This window comes from Brienomyrus brachyistius, chromosome 1 (assembly GCF_023856365.1).
Source record: "Brienomyrus brachyistius isolate T26 chromosome 1, BBRACH_0.4, whole genome shotgun sequence".
NCBI lineage: Eukaryota > Metazoa > Chordata > Actinopteri > Osteoglossiformes > Mormyridae > Brienomyrus > Brienomyrus brachyistius.
The window spans coordinates 34,252,179-34,274,285 of record NC_064533.1 but is presented as its reverse complement, the minus strand read 5'-3'; the positions used below and the strand labels follow the sequence as shown (position 1 = coordinate 34,274,285).

The following is a 22,107-nucleotide window of genomic DNA, read 5'->3' as shown; positions in this document are numbered from 1 at the left end:
AATATAAATGAGTTCTACCAAGCACCAGGCTCCTATTTTAAAGTGACAGCACAGTATATAGTCTGCTTCTTGTCCCCCTTGGCCAAAGCTTCTCAAAGGAATCCCCCATGATCAGGCAGACACATTGTTGCAATAGAGCAGTTTAACTGCAGCTGTTTAGAGCTGCTAGTACAGGGATTCCCTTATAGTGCTCTGGCACCCCTACAGCATAAGGGCTTTTACAAGACTACTGCATTATTATGGTTGTGGAAGAATTTCTTCTTGATTCCCTTGCCAGACTTCCCTCACGGCCTACTCACAAGTCACAAGTCTGATGAACAAGCCTTCCCATATTGGAATCCAAAGAACATCAGCTTAGCTTCTAGCTGACATTGAGTGGTGATGCTTTTGGGGCTTTTACTCTAAATGTACAATGTCTTGTTGCTTTGGATGGCTGCCTGTTCCAATCACGAAAGGTGCTTCCATGGTTTTCTTGCGTCCATGGGAAGAAGGGCTACTGGAATGCAGTGTTTGCTATAGGCAGCATTATATTATAAAGTTGTCTTTTCACAAGACTGCTCTATATTTTGTACAAACAGCATTCTAACCTAATAAACCGATATTGGTACTAGCTACACTTTATTAACTTAATATCTGCCCAACCAGTACATGCTATGCATTACTGACATGGAGCATATGTGTCTCAGTGTTTTATTTGTACTAACTTTCCTGCTCACAGAGAAATGTATGAAAACAATATATCATGGGCCTTTATTGTCCAAGTTACCCACCAGCATATTTTTCATTTTCTGCAGGGATGTAGAAAAAGACCAACAGAGTGAGATACAGAATGTCAGTGTGATAATGACAGTGAAGATCTGGTAATGCTTGTTATTGGCAGCCATTAATACTGTAGTTTTGTGAATACAAACAAGATCATCTGCAATTTGAGTTGTCATTATAATGGCTTGTATTTCTTGAAGGCAAATTTGCTTATGCGTTGAATTGTGAGTGTGAGCTAATACCACATACACCTACTGCTGTGAAACAATTACTTGAGCACAGCCAGCTGTAATATATAAACACATATAGACACATCTATGGAGTACATATCAAACACGTCACTTAAAGTAGGTACTGAAAAGTTTCCATTGCTCTATATTTGAATACAAGGTCCTGTGGTCATGGCAGGTTGGTTGGAGCATATGGTTTGTGTCTGGGCTGCCGTAAGTGTACGAATTGCAGGCAATGTCTGTGTTTTAATTACTCGTCACGTTGGCTGCCTGGGTTTGTGCTAAAAGGGGGTTTGTCTTTTCCCACAGCAGGGGCACCAGACCTCTGCACATCTGCCAGATGGCGCCATGCAGTGTACCCACCTTTTACAATTCACAGGGCATTGACTGACATGTTCACTCACGCTGTCCTGTTCCTGCAAGCCATATTTGAGAATAGCGTAGATCATACAGACACTGGGTGCAACTGGTATCAGAGCAACATGATCCTAACAACTCTGAGTCTGTATAGAGCATTATGGTTGTGTGAAGTTGGGATGAATCAGATTATTAATGTTTATGAACTCCAAAACTGACATACCATATGTATTAAATTATTATTATTGTACTTGTTACATTTCATTTGGTTAATGTTTGTTTATGTATGTATTCTTTAGTTATGTATTCTTCAGTGTTATTCCTTTAACACAGAACAGTTGTTTCTTTTCCATTTGACAGGTAATAGTATGTCTGTAATGCTAGTATACTGATTAACAGAAAAAGGGAAGGTGTAATACCTGAATAATCAGTGCTGGTTTCCCTGCAGACTGTCATTAACAGTGTCACTCATTGTGCTGTTCTTACAGTTTGCACTGGTACTGAAAACAAGCTGAGCACACTGTCGGATCTGGAGCAGCAGTACCGCACCCTGCGCAAGTATTACGAGAACTGCGAAGTTGTAATGGGTAACCTGGAGATCACTAGCATCGATCGAAAGCGTGACCTCTCCTTCCTAACGGTGAGATTTAGTCATCCTCAAATCCTCCCACCTTACATGACATTCTCTGCACTCTACTGCATCTCAGCAAAAGATGAGACAATTTCTTGGCTTGCCATGCTATGCTACTTTTACATATCTTCTGCAGCCGGGATGAGCTATGCTCTAAAACAGATGGAAACACATGTTTCAGCCCCCACCCGCCTCTTATTATTAATGATAATATTAGACACCCCTGTTTTATGTTTTTCTAAAATGGTTCCTCCTATAATAGCTAACAAATTGGTTAGAACTGAACACGTTCAATAATCATATCTATAATATTAATCCCACCCTCCTAAAGTACCCCCATTAAGTGATATTAAGAATCTTCGAAGAAGGAATGCAGGAAAATTTTAACAAAATGTGAAAATTCAGTTATTTTTTCTCAGCTGTTTTTCAGTACTGTTCATGTTAATTGGAGGGTATGTAATGTGCTTTTCAGATGCTATGTAAACTGGCACCAACCTCATTGTGGGTGGCCCTGTGGGTAGCACTGCCACCTGACACCTCCTGGGCTTGGGTTTGAATCCCATGTCTGCTCTGGGTGCATGAAGTGTTGCCTCCCCGTATTATATAGTGGTGATTTAAAAACGTCTGTCAGATTAAATATGAGTCTATTCTGAAAGGTAAGCAATGAATCCCACGGATGTGATATCAGTCAGTTTTCAAGTATTTTTAAATACTCACATTCTAATGCCAATTTAGAGCCACTGACCCACCTGCTTTTGGAATTTTGAGGCTTAGCTAAACATCCTCAAGCAGAGCAGTTTAGAAATATCATAAAATAAATTTGATAACATTTCCAGGGTAAATGTAACTATAAAACAGTTCTCCAAGACTAGTTTCAGTGAATTTTACCCGAAAGAGAAATAAATTGCTAGGGTAATTGCCTGTTCGAGCTAGGGTGACCGCCAGCATGACTCTGAATAGGATCACACCTGTGTGCAAAGAAGAGGACTGAAGCTCAAAAAGGAGGGTACCCATGAAGCGTTGCGTGTTTGGGGGGGGGGGGGGGGGGGTGCTATGTCATACATATGCTAGGGAAGTTGGGAACGGTAAACCTATTACAATAATTACCTTGGATTCCTTAGTCTGTTTCTGCATGGGTTTCATGTAATTTTTTATTTGCGCGATCAAAGATTGGAAAGAGCAGCACCAGTTGTTGATGGGGAGGTGGGTAGGAGTGAGGGAAGAAGGAGAAGAAGGGGGCTACATGGAGGACTCCCTCCGGAGGGCTGGAGCATCGGACTGTCCAGACGAAATGCAGATGAGTGGTCGCCTTAGTCTGACCACTACATGAATGAGAGCTTCATAGACAAGCATACATGGACGTAATTCACACACCACACTCTGAAAAGCCTATGTCCTCTGAACGTTACAAGCCATTGCTCTGATTCCCATCTTCTACTTTATTCCTTTAATGTGTAATGGACTAATGTGCTGTTAATTACCTTCCTATTATTTGCAAACATAAACTATAAACATTTCCACTAGGCATCACGTCATTGGCTGAACAATTAGGCAATGGGGAGGTCGATGGAATGCTGCAGATATGACATTGCAGATTCTCTCTTTCCTCTCTCTCACGTTCCCTACTAAAATATAATTATAACTCATTTGTTTACTACCCTTTGATTCTTAGGTGGTTCACTATAATTTGGTTTGACTGCTCTGACAAAAGTTATTTTTATTTTTTCAGTTCTGTCATCATGACTGATGTTTAAAACCAGGATTTGGAAATCTGGCCAAGAAGTGATTTATATGAATTCCAATGGCCTCATTGACACTCCTGCCAGCTGATAGCAATTTTTCACAATACTGCTCGGCTCCTCACATGGACTTAATAAATAAATCAGCAGGTGTAGACTGAAGTGGCCAAACTGCATTCAAATGAAGACCCATGCTGGCAGGAGATATAGTCTAAGTTAAAATAACATGAATGTTACACTAAAGATGTAAATGGGAATAATTGTGTTGGGTAAATGGTTAGAAAAGAGACTGGTGGATAAGTATCTATAGGATACTGGTATATGAAACAGCATATGGAGTCAGTTATAAAACAAAATAACATGCTATTAGAATGTAAATCTTTTACTCACTTGCCAGTTGCCACCTTCTTTGTCCTGTCGCCCCTCTGGTCATTTGTGCGGCAGTTCTGTACGCTGCTGCTACTGACTCAGCATCCAGCTATCATGTTCAATGGCATTGATATTGGATTATGTCAAGGTCTCTAGTTCTCATTTTGTGGAATGCCCTTGTGGTGTTAGCTTCAGCACAGTCATTTGTCATCTACCGACAAAATGAGGCACAATGTGAAGCTTGCCCAGTCCACCAAATATCACCATCACTCAGCTCTATGGGAATTTTTGGGATGGGCCATTAGTGAACAGTTATAGCCAATTACAGTCAATGGTTACAATGAATGAGTTATAGGCAGTTATTGGCAGTGGTTATAAGCATAACTGGACTTTCATTAGGATACTTGAGCACTGTATCAGTATCAATGCACCCACAGACAAGTCCATATGTTGGAACATACTAGAGCATGTTTCAATTTCTTTAGAAAAAGTTGATGCATATTCAGCTCAGCCAGTTTTAAGAGTACTTTCAGAATTAGCATGAAAATGCAGCTTTCTTTTGGAAAATTTTATCATTCAAAATATATACACATATGAAAAAACTAAATCTTAGAACGGATATGTAACAGTATGGGAACAGTCGAGATAGCCAGCATTAACCAGTCCAACGGATGAGCACTCAAAGCACGTCTTTGCATGACCTGCATGTAGTGAGTTTTGCAAAGAGGAAGGATGTTAGGTCTGAGTGGAATTCTAGCCAGACAGTGGCTCATCTGTGTGCCCTAGTGTTAAAATTCCTCCCAGCACTCTCTACAACTAACATCTCTTTCTAAAGGAAACATGATTAATGGACCTGATCAGTGTACAATAGGTGTGAGAGTGTGTGTAATGGTTATGTGGATAAGAGAGTCTATAAGGCTTAATATGACCTGACAGACTAATGCGCTTTTTCTTTCCTGCACTTTTTACCCAAAGCCTTCTCTTTATATATCGATCAGGGCCAGTTTCAGGGACTTAGGAAAATAAAAAACAAAATAACTTGTTACACAGTATTTCACAACATCTGAACCATGTCGTGATCGCTATCAGTTTCACCTCATTTCCACTCTCCTGCCCATAAGCCGGAAGACTCTTGACTTCCAACCATTCCAAAGCATTGTTCCAGAACCATGGATCAGGGTATTTAGATTTTTTTGATTAATTATGTCCCAGGTCCTATGAAATTCAAATTTTTGAAACCACCATCAAGCGCTTGCTGTACCTGCAACAGTTTATCATAATTTAACATGAACAATCCTGACTGCAAAATTCATTTAGGAAACATCTTTATTCAACATTCAGCATCCATCCATACATGGGCACAAGCACTGGGCACAAGGCTGCAATAAAACCTAGATGGGCTGAGATCATTTCATATAGAACGAAGATAGAAGCTTTACCTGTTGGTCAATGTTTTGTATGTGAGAGTTACTGAAACTATTTCTCTGTGGGTCGTAAAAGCATGCTGGTGAGACCTGACTGTAATTATAGCAATGTAAGTGTCTTCTCTAATTATTCTGAAAAGAGGAGGTTGTAGATTGTTTTAATGGGAAACTTTAGCCGGTCTTCTTTTGTGGATATCATCTGAAACTAGCTCCAAATCATCATGAACACAGATATGAAGGAAAACACAGCATCTGCAGACCCACCATGTGGCATATTTGTGCCATTCTTTACCAGAAGCCACATTGTTGTTTCCCAATCCCATGCAACTCTTCAACCCCCTCCCATTTGGTCATAACTTGTCGCAATCTGAAAAAGGTCTCATTATAATTACAAATCCATTTAGCTCAATGACATTTGACATAATTATGCCATTCATCAATTCTGGCATAATAACACATTCAGAGATGCTAAATGTTGATTAGTCTTTAGCTGATTTAACCTCCAGATGATAATAATAGAGAACCTGCAGGGCAAGGAGAAACTGTTCTCTGAAACGGCCGGTGAGGGTATTGACCTGTGAAAGCAAGACCTACTTTTGGAAAACACATTAATGCTTGAATGGTCCAGCATTTTGTATTGCCACTAGAACATTTCTGCCTTATTTGGTTTCAAAGCACATTTCTAAGCTCATACATTAAAGCTAACAATTCTGTGTAAAGTTTGCATTTTTCCACAGATTTGCCTTCGTAATGGCCCCCCTGAAACCCAATTGCCTGCTGCTAATTACAGTTTTGCCTGGACTGGGAGCCATTAATCATAGCCATTGATATATGTGTGCAGTGATATTTAAATTGGTGGTGAAGCAGACAGGGAATCTTCCCAACAACTGGTCACCTGCAAAGTCACCTGCTGCCTGTCTTTCACCACCTTTTAAAGTTCAATTTTTTTTATTGTATTCCTCCAGTTTCTGTTTAATTTCCACCCATTTTTATGTAGTTTCTGCCATCATTTTTATTTTTCTCTTTACATTTCTTGTCTCTCAGCATTCATCATTTATGCAAGTGACATCTTTTTGCTTAATATGCACGTCTTGCTTTAGAAGAAACCGTTTCAACCATCCGTTACTTTCAAGAAATAAACTACCAGCCTCCCATTATCATTCACAGCAATTAAATGGGATGTTCTCTGTTTGACTTTGCTTCTGAAGTCTGTTCAGCCGATGCTGTGTATTTCGTCTGGGAAATGTCTTCCTTGAAAAATGCTTTTCAAGTATTTTAAGATTAAGTAAAGCAATTAAAAGCATTTGAGCATGTAGCATATGAGGCAAAATAATTTGCTATTAATGCTGCTGTACAATGTTAGTATTGTGTACCTTGGAAGTATGACAGATTACAGGGAAAGATGGTCTCGGGGTAGGAATAGCAGAAGGCGTGAATCTGATAGAGTAATTATGGTTCTTCGCTTTAAGATTACAGCAGTTAGCAGTAGCACCATCTGAAGCCTGCCCTGGCATTGGAACTATAACACCAAAGTGTATGAGTGGGTAACTAAATTCTTTATCTTGTTTTTCCAAGATAGTCACAAATACAAAGCACATATTTCATCCCCATAAAATAAATAATAATCAAGGTGCAATCACATTTTATATTTCGTTTGCATCGGCACCATGTGGTAGTCCATTATGTGATCCTATACGGCTGCAATCTAGGATTGTGATATATACATTTGGCAAGTGTATAACCCACTGTCACCCTCTGGTCATTTGATTCATGAAAATAATGAATGCATTAATGAATAGTTCAGTGGATATGGGAAGGTAGGGACCTCCTGTGTTTTAATACAGAACGAGCTCTCACGGAATAATAAAGTCAGTGATGGCTCTCGAATGGGATGCAACACTCCTATTTAGAGAAATTTCAGGTCCATTAAATTTTATTAAGTAAATGTGCCACTTCATCCATTAAACAGGTTGTGCAGAGCCTCCTGGTTAACAATCATAGCATAACGGTGATAGAGGCTTGCAACACCCTCAGCCACTGCTTCTGTTTAAGTTTACATGTGTGCAAAAGGCAGTCAGGCAGTTATTTAGCTGGAGTTTAAATAGCTAAAGCCACATTTACCCTTTAGCTCTGGTACTGTTGGCACTGCTGTACAGGGAGCTTGCAGTTACACACTCTAGACAGGTGAGGTGTTGTTTCTAAGGGCTGATTGACTGATTGCTGATGTGCTGCTGGTTGGCTTGAAACAAGCAAATGAAATGTGGTAGAATGATTCATTGGTATGTAATTAGTAACAACTTATTTGAAATTCACAGCTGGTAGTTTTTGCTGGCATATTCACAAATGGGCTAATTTAAAATGTATGTAAAATGTATTGAATGTAATGAATTAACTAGAGTATACTACTGAAAAACAGTACAGGAATTACTAAGCCAGGAAGTCAAACTGTTATACCAAAATACAGGAAAGCCAAAAATATACCCTGAGATTGATTTAGAGGGAATGGAGGGGTTGAAAATGAGAATATAACTACTTAACTGAGCAAACATTTGTCATCATTCAACACCCATGAGTATGTGTGGGTGTAGCTGCTGGTAATTACCCAATCTCATTTATCCTTAATTAACAGCCATTAAGGGAAAGTCAAGTGCAGGCTAGTGCCAGTTTATATGGTGATAGACCGGTCCATTACTGGAATATGAGCAAAGATGCAAGTGGTTTAACAATGCTCTACAAAAGCAAAAGAAGACACTTTAAATATACCCCATAAATACTACATGGACAAAAGTATTGGGACACCTGGGAATTATACCCACAGGAACTTTTATAACATCCCATTCTAACTCCATAGGCATCATTATTGAATTACCCCCTTCTCTTTTCAGCTATAACAGCTGCCACTCTTCTGGGAAGGCTTTCCACAAGATTTTGGAATGTGCCTGTAGGATTTTTTGCCCATTCATCCAGAGTATTTGTAAGGTCAGGCACTGATGTTGGACATGAAGGCCTGGCTCACAGTTTCCACTCAGGTGATTGGGACTGAGGTCAGGTTTCTGTGTGGTCCACTCAAGTTCCTCCACACAAAACTCATCGAACCATGTCTTTATGGACCTTGCTTTGTGCACTGGGGCACAGTCATGCCTAAACAGAAAAAGACCTTCCCCAAACTGTTCCCACAAATTTGAAAGCATAGAATTGTCCAAAATGTCTTGGTATGCTGAAGCATTAAGAGTTCCCATCACTGGAACTGAGGGGCCTAAACCAACCCCTGAAAAACAACATCATACCATTATCCCTCCTCCATCAAACTTTACAGCCAGGGAGGTAACTTACTGCTAGCATTCGCCAAACCCAGACTCGTCCATCAGTCTGCCAGCCAGAAAACCGTGATTTGTCACTCCACTGAGTGGAGTTTCTCCTGCTCCAAAGTTCAGTGGCAGTGTCACAATCTGCCGAGCCAGGACCAGAGAAGCAGGGACAGGACTTAAGCAATCAGGAAACACGGGGTTTAATCAAGAACGAGAACAGGCAAAACAACACAACGACGTTAATGACCGGACTGGGGAAACAAACAGAAATGCTGACTAAATACATTGAACTAATGACAGCAACAGGAAACAGCTGGTGAACAGAGCGAATCCACATGGGGTAGATGAGGCGGCATGGCACATGGGAGGAACGGACGAGCAGGGCATGACAGGCGGTGTGCTTTTCACTACATCTGACACTTGGCATTGTACTTGTGAGGCTTGAATGCAGTTGCTTGGCCATGGAAACTCATTCCGTGAAGCTTCCAGCACACAGTTCTTCTGCTGGGGTAAATGCCAGAGGGAGTTTGGAACTGTGCAGTTATTGAGTCAACAGAGCGTTGATGACTTTTACACACTATGCACCTCAGCACTCGGCGACCTTGCTCTGTTACTTTATGTGGTCTGACACTTCGTAGCTGAGATTCTCTTGTTCCTAAATGCTTCCAATTGACAATAATACCACTCACAGTTGACCGTGGACTGTCTAACAGGGAAGAAATTTCATTGACTTATTGCAAAGGTGGCATCCTATGATAGTACCATACTTTAAGTCACTAAGCTCCTCAGGATGACCCAATCTTTCACAAATGTTTGTAAACCTGACTGAATGGCTAGGTGCTTTATTTTCATACCTGTGGCAATGAGTCTGAATGAACCACCTGAATTTAATGATTAAGAGGTGTATCCCAATACTTTTGTCCATACAGTGTAGGTCCAATATGAATACATCACTTTCATTATGTTATTATTTGCTCAGCGGTCACACCCCTGCTGTATTAGGAACAATTCTGAAATAGTGTATTAAAATATTATGTATTTACAGTATTGCAGTATTATTAAACATTTACAGTTTAGCTGAAGCCAGATGGTTTACAACCTACTTTCTTCGAACAATCCTATTAGTGCAGAAAGAAATTCATGACACATAACTAATCCTTGCTTACCAAAGTTCTAAGCGGGGAATTGCAGTGGGCATACTGTAACCTTTTATCTTTTGTCAAGGTTTGAGTAGTTGTGCTGTGAATTAGATTTTCCTTCAGTGTATCTCCTGAACCATAAACCTTTACTTGATTCTCTTCTCACAGACATCTTTAGAGTTTTAATACTGGACACGCCAGGGCATGTTTTGGGTAATTGGGTAGGTAGGGCAAGGGAGCTTGGCCTTTCTGGCAGTCTGCTGCACTCAAATTTGAGAGGACAGAGTGCTGTTTTTATTGTATGGCTAAGCCCTTGCCCTTAATTGCTGAAGATTTCAAGCACACATTTTAATTAGCACCTGGTGCTTAAAACACAAGCTGAGAAGATTTACTGTGCAGCAAAGAAAATAAAAACTAAGCTACTGACTCACTATTAAATTTAATTGTGCCACGCCTTGCTTTAAAACTTTTTGTAACTGAATCTGCCTTTGTGTGTCTTATGCAGATACTGGTAAAGGACTATACAGACTGTTCCCAGGAATTTGCTTTCTATTCTTTTACTGTAACTGCACCTGAATAATCACAGATGAAAACACCCTGATAGAAATCACATGGCTGAAGCCACCTGTAAAGAAAGTATTGTAAACTAATCAGTTGAGTACTTGAGAACCCTAAAGAGATATTTCACATTATTTTTATGCACTTAATGTTTAATAATACGGTATAAACAAACTTCAGCGTTCCTCTAGTCAAAGCTATGAATGTACATGCTGGTATATGCAGGTGGATTTTGTAGTCGAACAACTTCTTAGTCTGTATTAACATAGCCCTTTGCAAATTAGATTAAATAAAGATTAAATAAATATTCAAAGCAAGTCAAAGGGCAGACGGATCTCAGAACAGAGACGTTCTTCCATGTCAATCCAGATCCAGCCTAGTTGTAAACAGTCAGTGCCCTCTCACATGCTGATTTGACAGCTACCTTGTGGTCACCTATGGAAATCACTTGCATCCATTCACCACAGGCTCTGCCAGCTTTGACATTTCCTGTCACACTATGTTGTTAAAGCTTAATGGAAGCATCCATTGCCAGTGGCTTTTATCTTCCTTGCTTAAAGAGTGAGAAATTTCAATGGAGTGCCGGGAACAATGCTTCAGTTTGGGGTGTGTTAGATGTGATACATCTTCGTCTCTCTCAGCATGACAGCACCTGCGCATGTGGAGGGGTGACACAGCTGGATAATCAGTCTTCTTGATGTAGTCCTTTTCTTCTTTGCGGTGGGCTGCAATTGTATGGGTCTTATGTGTCTACATGCAGATGTTTGTATCTCTGAGGGAGTCAAATTTGTCTCCTAAAGTGACTCATTGAATATTTGGTTAAATACATTTGCAAAGTTATCTGTCACTCTGTTCATTAAACTGAAATGCTGAAGAATGAATATTTATTGCAAAAACGTACATATACACACTGGCCACATTATAAGGAACACCGATACACATGCTCCTTCATGCAAATATCTAATCAGTAGATCTGTGCATAAAAGCATGCAGATACGGGTCAAGAGCTGTAGTTAATGGTCAGATCAAGCAATAGAATGGGAAAAACTTTAAGCGACTTTGACTGTAGTATGGCTGTTTGTGCCAGATAGGGGTGATCTGAGTATTTATGAACCTACTGATCCCCTGAGATTTTCACACACAACAATCTCTAGAGCTTGTACTGAATGGCGCAAAAAAACAAACAAAAATAAAAACATTCAGTGAGTGGCAGTTATGCAGGTAGAAGCTTCTTCTTGATGAGAGAGGTCAGAGGAGAATTACCAGACTAGTTTGAGTTGACAGGACAGCTATCATAACTACAACAGCAGAAGACCATATCAGGTTCCAACAAATCTGCATCAGCGATACAATCATGTCAACATGGACCGGAATCTTTAATGATTGTTTTTAATACCTTGCTGAGTCCATGCTATGGAGATTTCAGACTGATCGGAGAGCAAGGCAGAAGTCCCACCTTGTCTTCCTAATAATGTGGCTGATGAGTACATATACACAGCATTTGATGTATATTTGTTACTAAAATTAAGACCATTTAAAAATATTTTCCGTGACACAAGTATTATAAAATACCATATGTTTTCAGCAGGGATTGTCTGCTCTACACTGTACTGTATGTCTTCCATCTATTGTTGCATACTCTATTTTTGGGCATGCTGTTCATAAATGTCCCCTCACAGGAAATGCACCTGAGGGCTTACACATACCCAAGACTGGTCTTGCTGTCTAGTGCCATGAAAATCAACTCTCCCTTATGCCGTACCCTTGAGTGTGTCATTCCAAAGTCATCTGAGAGAGTCTCTGTGTGTATGGATGTGTGTCTTCCACAAGAGTCATGGGGTTATTTTCCATCTGTTTATTTACATACCAATTCAAATGCTTTTCATGATGGAGAAGCGGCAAGAAGCAGTTGGATATTTGATCAAAAAAACTTACATTTTGCTGTCAATTACTGTATGCAGCTATCTTCTTTAACCAGCATGCAATGGGCAATTCTGAATGGGATGCCAGCCTGACATAGCACACACACACACACACACACACACACTATTACACACTAAGGGCATACTGTATTAATTAAACATTAGCCATATGTTTTCGAATCATGGGAGGAAACCTACACAATTGCAGAGAGGACATGCAAACCGCACACATATTTAGCCAGAGGTGAGATTTCCCCTGGAGGAATACTTACTATTAAGGCATCATGGCACCATGATACATTTTGAGGAAAATAATGCTAGCTTTTAATTAAAAACAGCAGAATTAACTTTGAGTGATTAGATTTATGAAAAGGGTCATTACTTAGTAAAGACAGAGTACACATTTAATGCTGTGTCATAAAATACGCTAAAGCAAGCCTTTAAAACCCCAGTCTCCAGGGTCCTCCATGTGTATGCAGATGAATGATAATTAAATCAAAACATTAGCCACATCTCCCACGTGGTAAACAGGTGGAGTATTAATTATGCATTAAAATGTACGGCGGCCCTCCACGTCCCATTTCTCCCAAAAGGCCCCCCAATGTGACATTCTTCCTTCTTTGATTCTTTATTTTTGCTATGAAGCTTGAGATTGAAAGACGTCATCGTAACATTTCTGAAACAGAGGCACGTTTTATTTTGCAAGGATACAGAAATTGTTTTCATTTGAAAAACCTGATAAATCATGTTCATCAAATTCCCAAAAAAATTGCTGATTTTTAAAAATCTTTTCTTTCTCTTGCATTTATCTGTATTTCTAGTATTTGATTATTCCATGTTAAAGTATCTGCATGTTTTTTTTTTTGTGTCTTGATTTGACCATTTACCCTACAGTTTAGTATTTCCATACCGGAAAACCTGAATAATTATTCATGTTTGTCCTTCATCTTTATTGTCCTATAGCATTCCACTATAACCTATAACCATTTTCCTATGCAAGACCGTAGGTGTGCAGAGCCTATCCTGGAAGCTACAGGCACAAGGCACGGATAGTCCATAATCTCTTTGAATACTTGTGCTAAGGTATTTCTATAAAAACCACGATTCATAACATCTATGTGCATATCATATGTACCTTATATAATATTTGTATATGATTTTGTTAAAAGTGACTTACAAGTCCCTTACAAGTAGTTTTGGTTCTGACAAACTGGTAGCGTTTCTCAGATGAGTTTTTGGGAGGGGGGAGAGGGGTCCCCAGATCCTAAACAGATCCATCAAGTATTTTTGTCTATCATATTGAGTGACCTTACACCTAAGAGTTGGAGATCTTCATCTGTAGCCTAAAATTGCGCTGCGTTAAAACAATAAGCAGGTAGGTTGTAAACCGAGTAAATGTGGCATTGCTTGTGGGTAGGTGAGAATTGACAGTTGAACTGTATTGCTAATATTGCAGCCATTCTTGGCCTGTGGTCAGTGTTTGTTTATTGTAAAATATAACAAAGGATTTTCAACAAGATTAGCAGCCTACCAGGCCTCACATTGTGCCTGAAGCAAAGAGGACGGAGAAATGATATAATCATCATCTGTTTTGTAACTTTGCAATAATCTGTATAGCTACAATGAAAGCTGTCTGTTGGGAAGGTGAGACCATGACCTCCTTGCCTCTGCCCTGAAGCTGTAGGACTGAAAGAAAAACAACTGATATATGACTGTGCAGCTCAGTGTCTCAGATGCAGTGGCAATTTTGCTCTTATCAAGTTCCACACTTATTGTGATAATGATGACAATAGTCTCTGCCTTCAGCTGTCCCACTAATGCCCCACATACCTTTAAGCTTACACTCCTCTGGTATCTTTATACTTTTTTGGAAACAGCAATCTACTTTTTTCTTGTGTATTAGGGCCACATAGATATAATCTCAAATATTGAGATGGAACTGCACAATTTTTTTTTTTGTATTCTGGAGAGGCTAATACTGTTCCAGACTTGGAGGATCATATAATAGCAATATGTTTACATATGATAATAAACTCAAATTCTGTTGCAAATCATCATCTGACTTCTTTGCTGAAATGCCCATTGAGTATAAACATAAACACCATAATATCAATTGTCTTTTTCTCTACTACATGCACTTTCATATGATGAATTTAAGCATGCTAATGGTTAGATCGTGTAATTTAAAAATGGTGCAATGATTATTTATTTCTTAGGGATATTGGTGCTGGCTTCTCCAAGGTACGTGCTGTAATAACCCCATAAATGCTACATTTATACTTACAGCCAAAATTTCACTGAAAGAATTTCAAATTGTGAAAACCTAATTAGATTCGTCAGGGAAACATGAGCAAAGCTTGATAAAGATGTCATTGCTCTTCATCTTTGAGCATTAATAGGCCTTTGTTTTTTGCCCTGTGTTGTATTGGCGTATCAAATGTTTGACTTCTGAATTAACCTGTTTGCTTAAAAAAATAATCATAGGATTTGTTGTCTGTGAAAAGGTTTATGTTTCAGGTCATACGCGTCAGTTTTGACGTGTCTCACAATACTAAAAACTTGCTCTGCATCCCTCCTTGAATTTAGACACATCAACAGCAACTTCATGAGCTTCCCAAGCTCCTCAGATCTTAATCTCCCCTAATGTTACAGATGTGACTTTGTACATTTTTCCTAGAACTTATCTGCACATACTGTATCTCTGTTTGATAGGAGGAAGAGGGAGATTTTATTTGGCACCTTAGGAATGCAGCAAACAGGCAACTGAAATACATAAAACTCACCATCATGCCTTCGGCATACAATCACAGGAAGAAAACCCCAAGAAATAAGAGAATTTCTTCCAGTTGCTCTCTTGATTAGTGCACAGCAGCCTTGCTTACACGCCTGAATAATTACTCACAGGTGAATATCAGACTCGTGCCTAGACTTCACCCCTCGCAGAAAACATTCACACCTTCCCTCATTCTACACTACAAAACCCAAAAATCTGCATTTTCTCTGTAACGCCTTACAAAACAATTATTCAAATCTATGACAATTTACGACGGTAATTAAAGTATTTTCATTAAGGGTTAGCTCATATGGAGACATTACAGCTAGTCTTCTACACTTAAGACAGTAAACATGAATGCATCACTATTCAGTTAAACCCCCTTTGTTAGACTGAAGATGGCTATACTGCCCCATTCTAGGTGAAGCCACCATAGGCCCTTGTGATGGTTTTATGTCAAACCCTCAACAATGTTGTGATGCTCTTTTGGACTTGCTTCCCACCTGCAGGATTGTGATATGTGAGCTCATCCCATTTTTGACACCAGTATAGCACTTTTGCTAGAAGGGCAGTTTGTGGCAAGACTCAAACTCTTGTTCTATCTAGGTGAAGGCCCTTAGTGAGGCATCTAGGGCCTTTCCATTATTTAGTAGCATCTCCTCAGAAACAAGAAGTCCATACAAAGTACAAATGCTTTCTCACATTTTAAGAATGTTATGGTTGACTATGAAAAAATCATATATCATTGGTTTTCAAACAAGCTAATATTCACAATTCTAATTAGAAAGGTTTTATATTTCCCATTGCTGTCTCTAGTTATACTCTACGATAGCAGCATTTTGCATACAGAATAGGTAATAAAAACCTTATTTGAGAATTGTAGTGGAGATGAATTTAATAAAACTAGGGGCAAACAGCTGTTTGAGCATCAGCACAATGGAAACACACTGGAAACAGAACAGATCTGGTTTTTGAAGGGACTTCTACAAGGTGTAGGCTAGTGTCAGTGTGTGTTTTGAGACGCAGGGTCTATACAGTAGGACCCGTGTCTTGCAATTTAGTATATAGATTGTTTTATTGGCACACAAACAAGAATAGGGACTGAGTAACAGTGTAATGAAAGCAGAATAAAAATGGTTTCACACTAGAATTACTCAGCAGAGTGGAAACTGTACAATGTTAACAGAGAAGGTAAACAAGTTAAAGAATATTTTTTTCTATTCTTTGAAAGGTGTGTATTTATAAATTCATTTTTAAAATGTTCTCTTCGGAATTAATATTAGGTGTAACAGTATAACTAAAACAAATCACCAATTACAAATTGAATCTCAAGATACCGTTCAGTAGCCTGTACTACGAAGCGGGGTTAGTGGCTTATCGGGGTAACTTGTAGCATTTAAGGTACCACAGTTTAAATGGACTTCATATTCGTTCACTTACATTTTGCCCAGTCCACCTTAAATCCAACAAGTTCACCCGATAAGCAAAATCTAAATATAAAAACAGTACTGCATGTAACCTAAAATCAGAATAAGAACAGGAAAAGTTCAGACAACACACAAGTAGGGCTGGACGATTTAACGATTTTAAATCGAAATCGCAATTTTAAACAAAAAGATTAGCAAATCGCAAAGGCTGCAATTTAGGATATACATTGTACAGCACATCCAACTGTTATGAGAATAGTTTTACAAATTCATGCCGTGCTCCCTGTTTGACAGTCATTCTTACCAATCACAAGTGCCGTGCTTCTCGCGTGCCAGTCATGCTGACCAATCAGAAGTGGCCTAATAAGACGGCCCAGAGGCCCACAAACAACAAACACATGAAAGCCAAAGGAAATCTTGCATTCACGGTGCGGAAAAAATACTGATTCCGCAACTGAGCTATAAGTGAATTGCCTTCCTATTTCATGGTCCGTTATTGTTTCAGAAAGGTCCTATCATCAATAGAACCGGCGACCTCCTTTTAACCACCAGCAGCGACATACCTTTAGCAATGCCTTTTGTTTTTGTAATGGGCAATATCATTAGCATACCGCTAACCCTTCAAAACAACAATTCTCACAGCAGTGGAGGACAGCTTTTTGGTTGAGAGTGTTAGATTCGCTGCTGTTATTAACACTAATAACACATTAGGGCAAACAAAAAGGCTGCATACACCGAAGTAGTTCTTGCTTGTTCGCTGGCGTGGGAAAATGCGGTTCTAATGTTATTAGGGGGCTAATCAGTGTTAGGTGTAAGATCGCTATTGTTTTTCTTTTTGCTGCAAGTGTTTTACTTATTACTTTATTTAACACACCACATCTTTAAATTCTCATCCTTTCATTAGAATATAGACCAGTTAATATTTTGATGGTATCTCATGTGGTAATGCTGCGTCATATGTTAAATTTACTACACACTGAATATTGAAGTGAAGCTTAACATAAAAAATTATATTGCAAATCAAATCGTAATCGTGTCAGAAATAATCATGATTAGATATTTTCCCCAAATCGTTCAGCCCTACAAGCAAGCAAAACAGATGAGTCTCAGTAATGACAATGGAGACACAGTACCTCAGAAAATTTCACAGGGAAGAAGTAGCTGAGGCTATAAGGATAATAATTTGATTATTTTACACATTAGTTACATTTTGTTATTATGTCTGTTAAGTGCCAGACACTCTTGGTACTCTCTAGTTAAGTCCTTCATATCAAACATTACCAGGCAACTGTCCTGTTTTCCAGGGCACTGATTAATAATTTTGAGTGAAAGTATGATTTAAGCAGCCACACTCAACCTTGCAAGCCATTGTCCTAAACTCTCCTGTTTGAGTACTCTGTCTGTGCTTTCAGAATTGATATTTTGTTAATATAGATTTTATTTCTTTTATACAACTGTTTCCATAAAATTTGGGATGCTGTGTAAAATGTATATAAATGCAATTATTTGCAAATCTTATAAACCCATATCTAATTGAAAATAGAATGAAGACCGCATACCAAATGCTGAGACTGATAAATTGTATTGTTTTATGACAAATGCAGTAGATATAAAAAGTTGTACACACCCCTGTAAAAAATGCCATATTTTTGTGATGTAAAAAAATAAGACTAGGATAAATCCCATCTTTAAATTTTCCCATCTTTTAATGTGATCACAGTTCAATTGAAAAACAAACATATCTGTTAGGGGGAAAAATATATTTGTAAAAAATTAAAAGCGTTCAATAAGCTGGTTGCATAAGTGTGCACACCCATAAACTAATACTTTGTTGAAGCACTAATACTTTTTGGCTTAATTACAGCAGTCAGACTTTTTGGGTAGGAGTCTGTCAGTGTGCCACATCTTGACTTGGAAATATTTGTCCTCTCTTCCTTGCAAAAGCGCTCCAAATCTGTCAGATTATGAAGGTGTCTCTTGTGCACAGCCCTCCTCAGGTCACCACACAAATTTTCAGTTGGATTTAGGTCTGGGCTCAGGCTGGGCCATTCCAAACCCTTCATTTTCTTCTTCTGAAGACATTCTTTTGTTGATTTGGAAGTGTGCTTGAGGTCATTGTCATTGTCATGCTGGAAGGTGAAAGTCCTCTTCACCTGCAGCTTTCCAGCAGACACCTGAAGGTTTATGGCAAAAATTAATTGTTTATAATTCCTTCCACCTTGACTAAAGCCCCATTTCTAGCTTAAGAAAAACAACCCCAAAGGATGGTGCTGCCAGCACCATGCTTCAGTGTGGGTGTGGTGTTCTTTTAGTGATGTGCAGTGTTTTTGTACCAAATATACCTTTTTGTGCAAATCATGGCAAAAGTTCAACCTTGGTTTCATCAGACCACAACACATTTTCCCACGTGCTTTTGGGTATTTTTTGCAAAGCCTGGATGTTTTAAGATTAAGATTAAGTGTTCTTGTGATCCTACCCCTTAGTCCAGACATATGGAGAATACAGGAAAATGTTGTCACATGTAGTACACAACCAGTACTTGCCATAAATTTCTGCAGCTCCTTCAGTGTTGCTGTGGCCTCTTGGCAGCCTTTTGTTGGATTTTCATTAAGTTCAGAGCGGCATCTAGTTCTCGGTAATGACAGTGTTGTCCCATATTTTCTCCACTTCTTGATGACACTCTTCACTGTGTGCCTTGGTATATCTAATGTCGTGAATTTTTTTTGTACCCTTCTTCTGATATATACCTTTCAACAATGAGATCCTTTTGATGCTTTGTGAGCTCTCTGTGAACTATGGCTTTTGCTGTAGAATGCAACTGAGTAAACATCAGGAAAATCCTACTAGATAGCAGAAATGTATGCGTGGTTAATCAGAGTCACTTTAATTGATGGCAGGTGTGAACCCAAAATAACTGAATGCTGTAGGTAAATCAAAAGGTGCTTCAACAAAGTATTAGTTTATGGGTGTAACATTTATGCAACTAGCTAATTTCACATTTTTATTTTTTATATTTCCCCCCTAACAGATTTGTTTGTTTTTCAATTGAACTCTACATGTTAAAATGTTAAAGGTCACATTAAAGGCGAGAAAGGTTCGAAATGTGTGGTCTATCAAAAGACCTGGCAATTTAACAGGGGTGTGTATACCTTTCATACCCACTTTATATGCTCAATTTGAATTTCATGGCAGCAACACATTTCACAAAAGTTGGGACAGTGGCAACAAAAGACTGGAAAAGTTGTTTAATGCTAAAACAAAACACCTGGTTGAATATTTCACAATGAATTAGGTTAATTGGCAAAAAGTCATTAACATGATTGGGTATAAAAAGAGCCTCTGTGCAGTGAAGACTATTCTGCCAAAGATTGCGTGGGCAAAAAGTGCAACAGTTTAAAAATGTTCATCAATGTAGTATTGCAAAGAATATGGGAATTTCATCATGTAAAGTACATAATATCATTAAAAGATTCAGTGAATCCTGAGAAATCTCTGTACGCAAGGGACAAGGCTGAAAACCAGTACTGGATAGCCGTGATCCTCAGGCCCTCAGGTGCCGATGCATTAAAAACGGACATGATTCTATAGTGGGAATCACTGCATGGGCTCAGGAACACTTCCGAAAATTATTGTCTGTGAACACAGTTTGTCACTGAATCCACAAATGCAAGATGATACTCAAAGATGAAACCATATCTAAAAATGACCTACAAATGCATCAGCCCCTGTTGTCCCACTCTGTTCCTTCCCTGTTTGGCCAGCAGGCGTTGCTGGTCATCCTGTCCCTCGTGTTGTCTGTTTTTGTGTTTTCCCCTGCTCCCTTGTCTGTGAACTCTTCTGTCCCATGTTTGAATCCCATCTTTTTGTATTTTGTTCCCTAGTGTTTCATTGTATGAGTTCCTGTATCTTGTGAATTGCATTTAGTTTTGGTTAAATTCTTTGTGCCCATGCTTGTGTTTCTGTCTGTCTCTTACTCCCCAGTGTTAGTTTCTGTTTCTCTGTTTCCTTGGTTAGTTCTTAGTTTCCCTGCTCAGTTGAGTTAATTAGTTTCACCTGTTGCCCGTTCTTGTACCTGCCCTTGTGTGTTTCCTGATTGCTTGTTGTCCTGTACCTTCCCCTGTTGGTTAATTGTCTGTTTCACTCCTGCGTGTCATCACCCTGTTCAGTTTTTGTATTTAAGTTCCTGCCTGAGTTTTAGTCCCTAGTGGTTTATTGTTTGTGATTGTGAAGGTTCTGATTGTGATTAGTATGATTCTGTTGATTGTGGATGTTTTGTATGTTTGTGATGGTTTGTTGCGGTTTGTTGCCTACTTGCCTGATTCCCCCTTTGTAAATTTAGTCAACAACAACAACAACAACAAATTTATTTTTATATAGCGCATTATCACAACATTACATTGTCTCAAAGCGCTTTACAGTATCCTCACCCAAAGCCCCCAGTGAGTAAGCCATAGGCGACAGTGGCAAGGAAAAACTCCCTAGAAGGAAGAAACCTTGAGAGGGACCAGACTCAAAGGGGAAGCCCATCCTCCAGGGGCCGGCAGGGATAGTCAAATAGAGAGAGGAGAGCAAGGAAGATAAGCCAATGCCGAAGCCGCAGTCTTTGTTTATCCCCTTTAGTTTTTTTGACCCCTTGTGGTCCTTTTAGTTTTTTGTAGTGTTCTTAGTGTTTTCTGTTTTGAGAATAAATCCCCGTTTGTCCTGTGAGCCACCAGTGGGTTGTCCATTTCTGCTCCAACCTGCACTATGCCTCATCCCCTCTCGAAACCTGTCCGGATCCATGACAGCCCAAGCTCATTTAAGTTGGACTGAGGCAAAATGGAAAGCTGTTCTGTTGTCTGATGAATCAAAATTTCAAATTCTTTTTTGGAAATCATGGAGGCCGTGTCCTCCGTACAAGTTTTGGAGCAACATATGCTGTGATCTACATAATGTCTTTTTCAGAGAAAGCCTTGCGTATTTCAGCAACACAATGTGAAACCGCACTCTGAGTATATTACAACAGCATGACTGTAGTAGAAAAGGCCAGGTGCTAGACTGACCTGCCTGCAGTCTAGACCTGTCACCCACTGAAAACATCTGGCAAGTCATGAAATAACAAACACCACAAAGGAGACCCTGAACTGTTGACCAGTTAAAATCCTATGTCATTAAAGAATGGCACAACATTTCACTTTCAGAACTCCAGCAACTGGTCTCCTCAGTTCCCAAACGTTTACAGAGTGTTGATAAAAGAAGAGGTGATGCAGCACAGTGGTACACATGTTTTTAAAATGTGGTGCTGGCATAAAATTGAAATTGGGCATAAATTTTTCATAAAACAAAATTTCTCAGTGTCAGCATTGACAATTAAATATGGGTTTATATGATTTGTAAATCACTGCATTTTGTATTTATTTACATTTTACACAGCATTCCAGCCTTTTTGTAAACGGTGTTGTACAACCAATTTTGATTTCTACAACCCT

General features: G+C 39.1%; 1 protein-coding gene across 2 annotated transcripts in view; it reads left to right on the top strand.

The window, feature by feature from the left end:
• LOC125732896 (receptor tyrosine-protein kinase erbB-4-like) overlaps window positions 1-22,107 on the top strand; it is a 174,124-nt gene that overhangs the window by 76,438 nt on the left and 75,579 nt on the right. For both annotated transcript variants that reach the window (XM_049005999.1, XM_049005998.1), the window contains exon 2: window positions 1,838-1,989. In XM_049005999.1, the coding sequence (XP_048861956.1) occupies window positions 1,838-1,989 (152 nt within the window). The remainder of the gene's footprint in view (window positions 1-1,837; window positions 1,990-22,107) is intronic.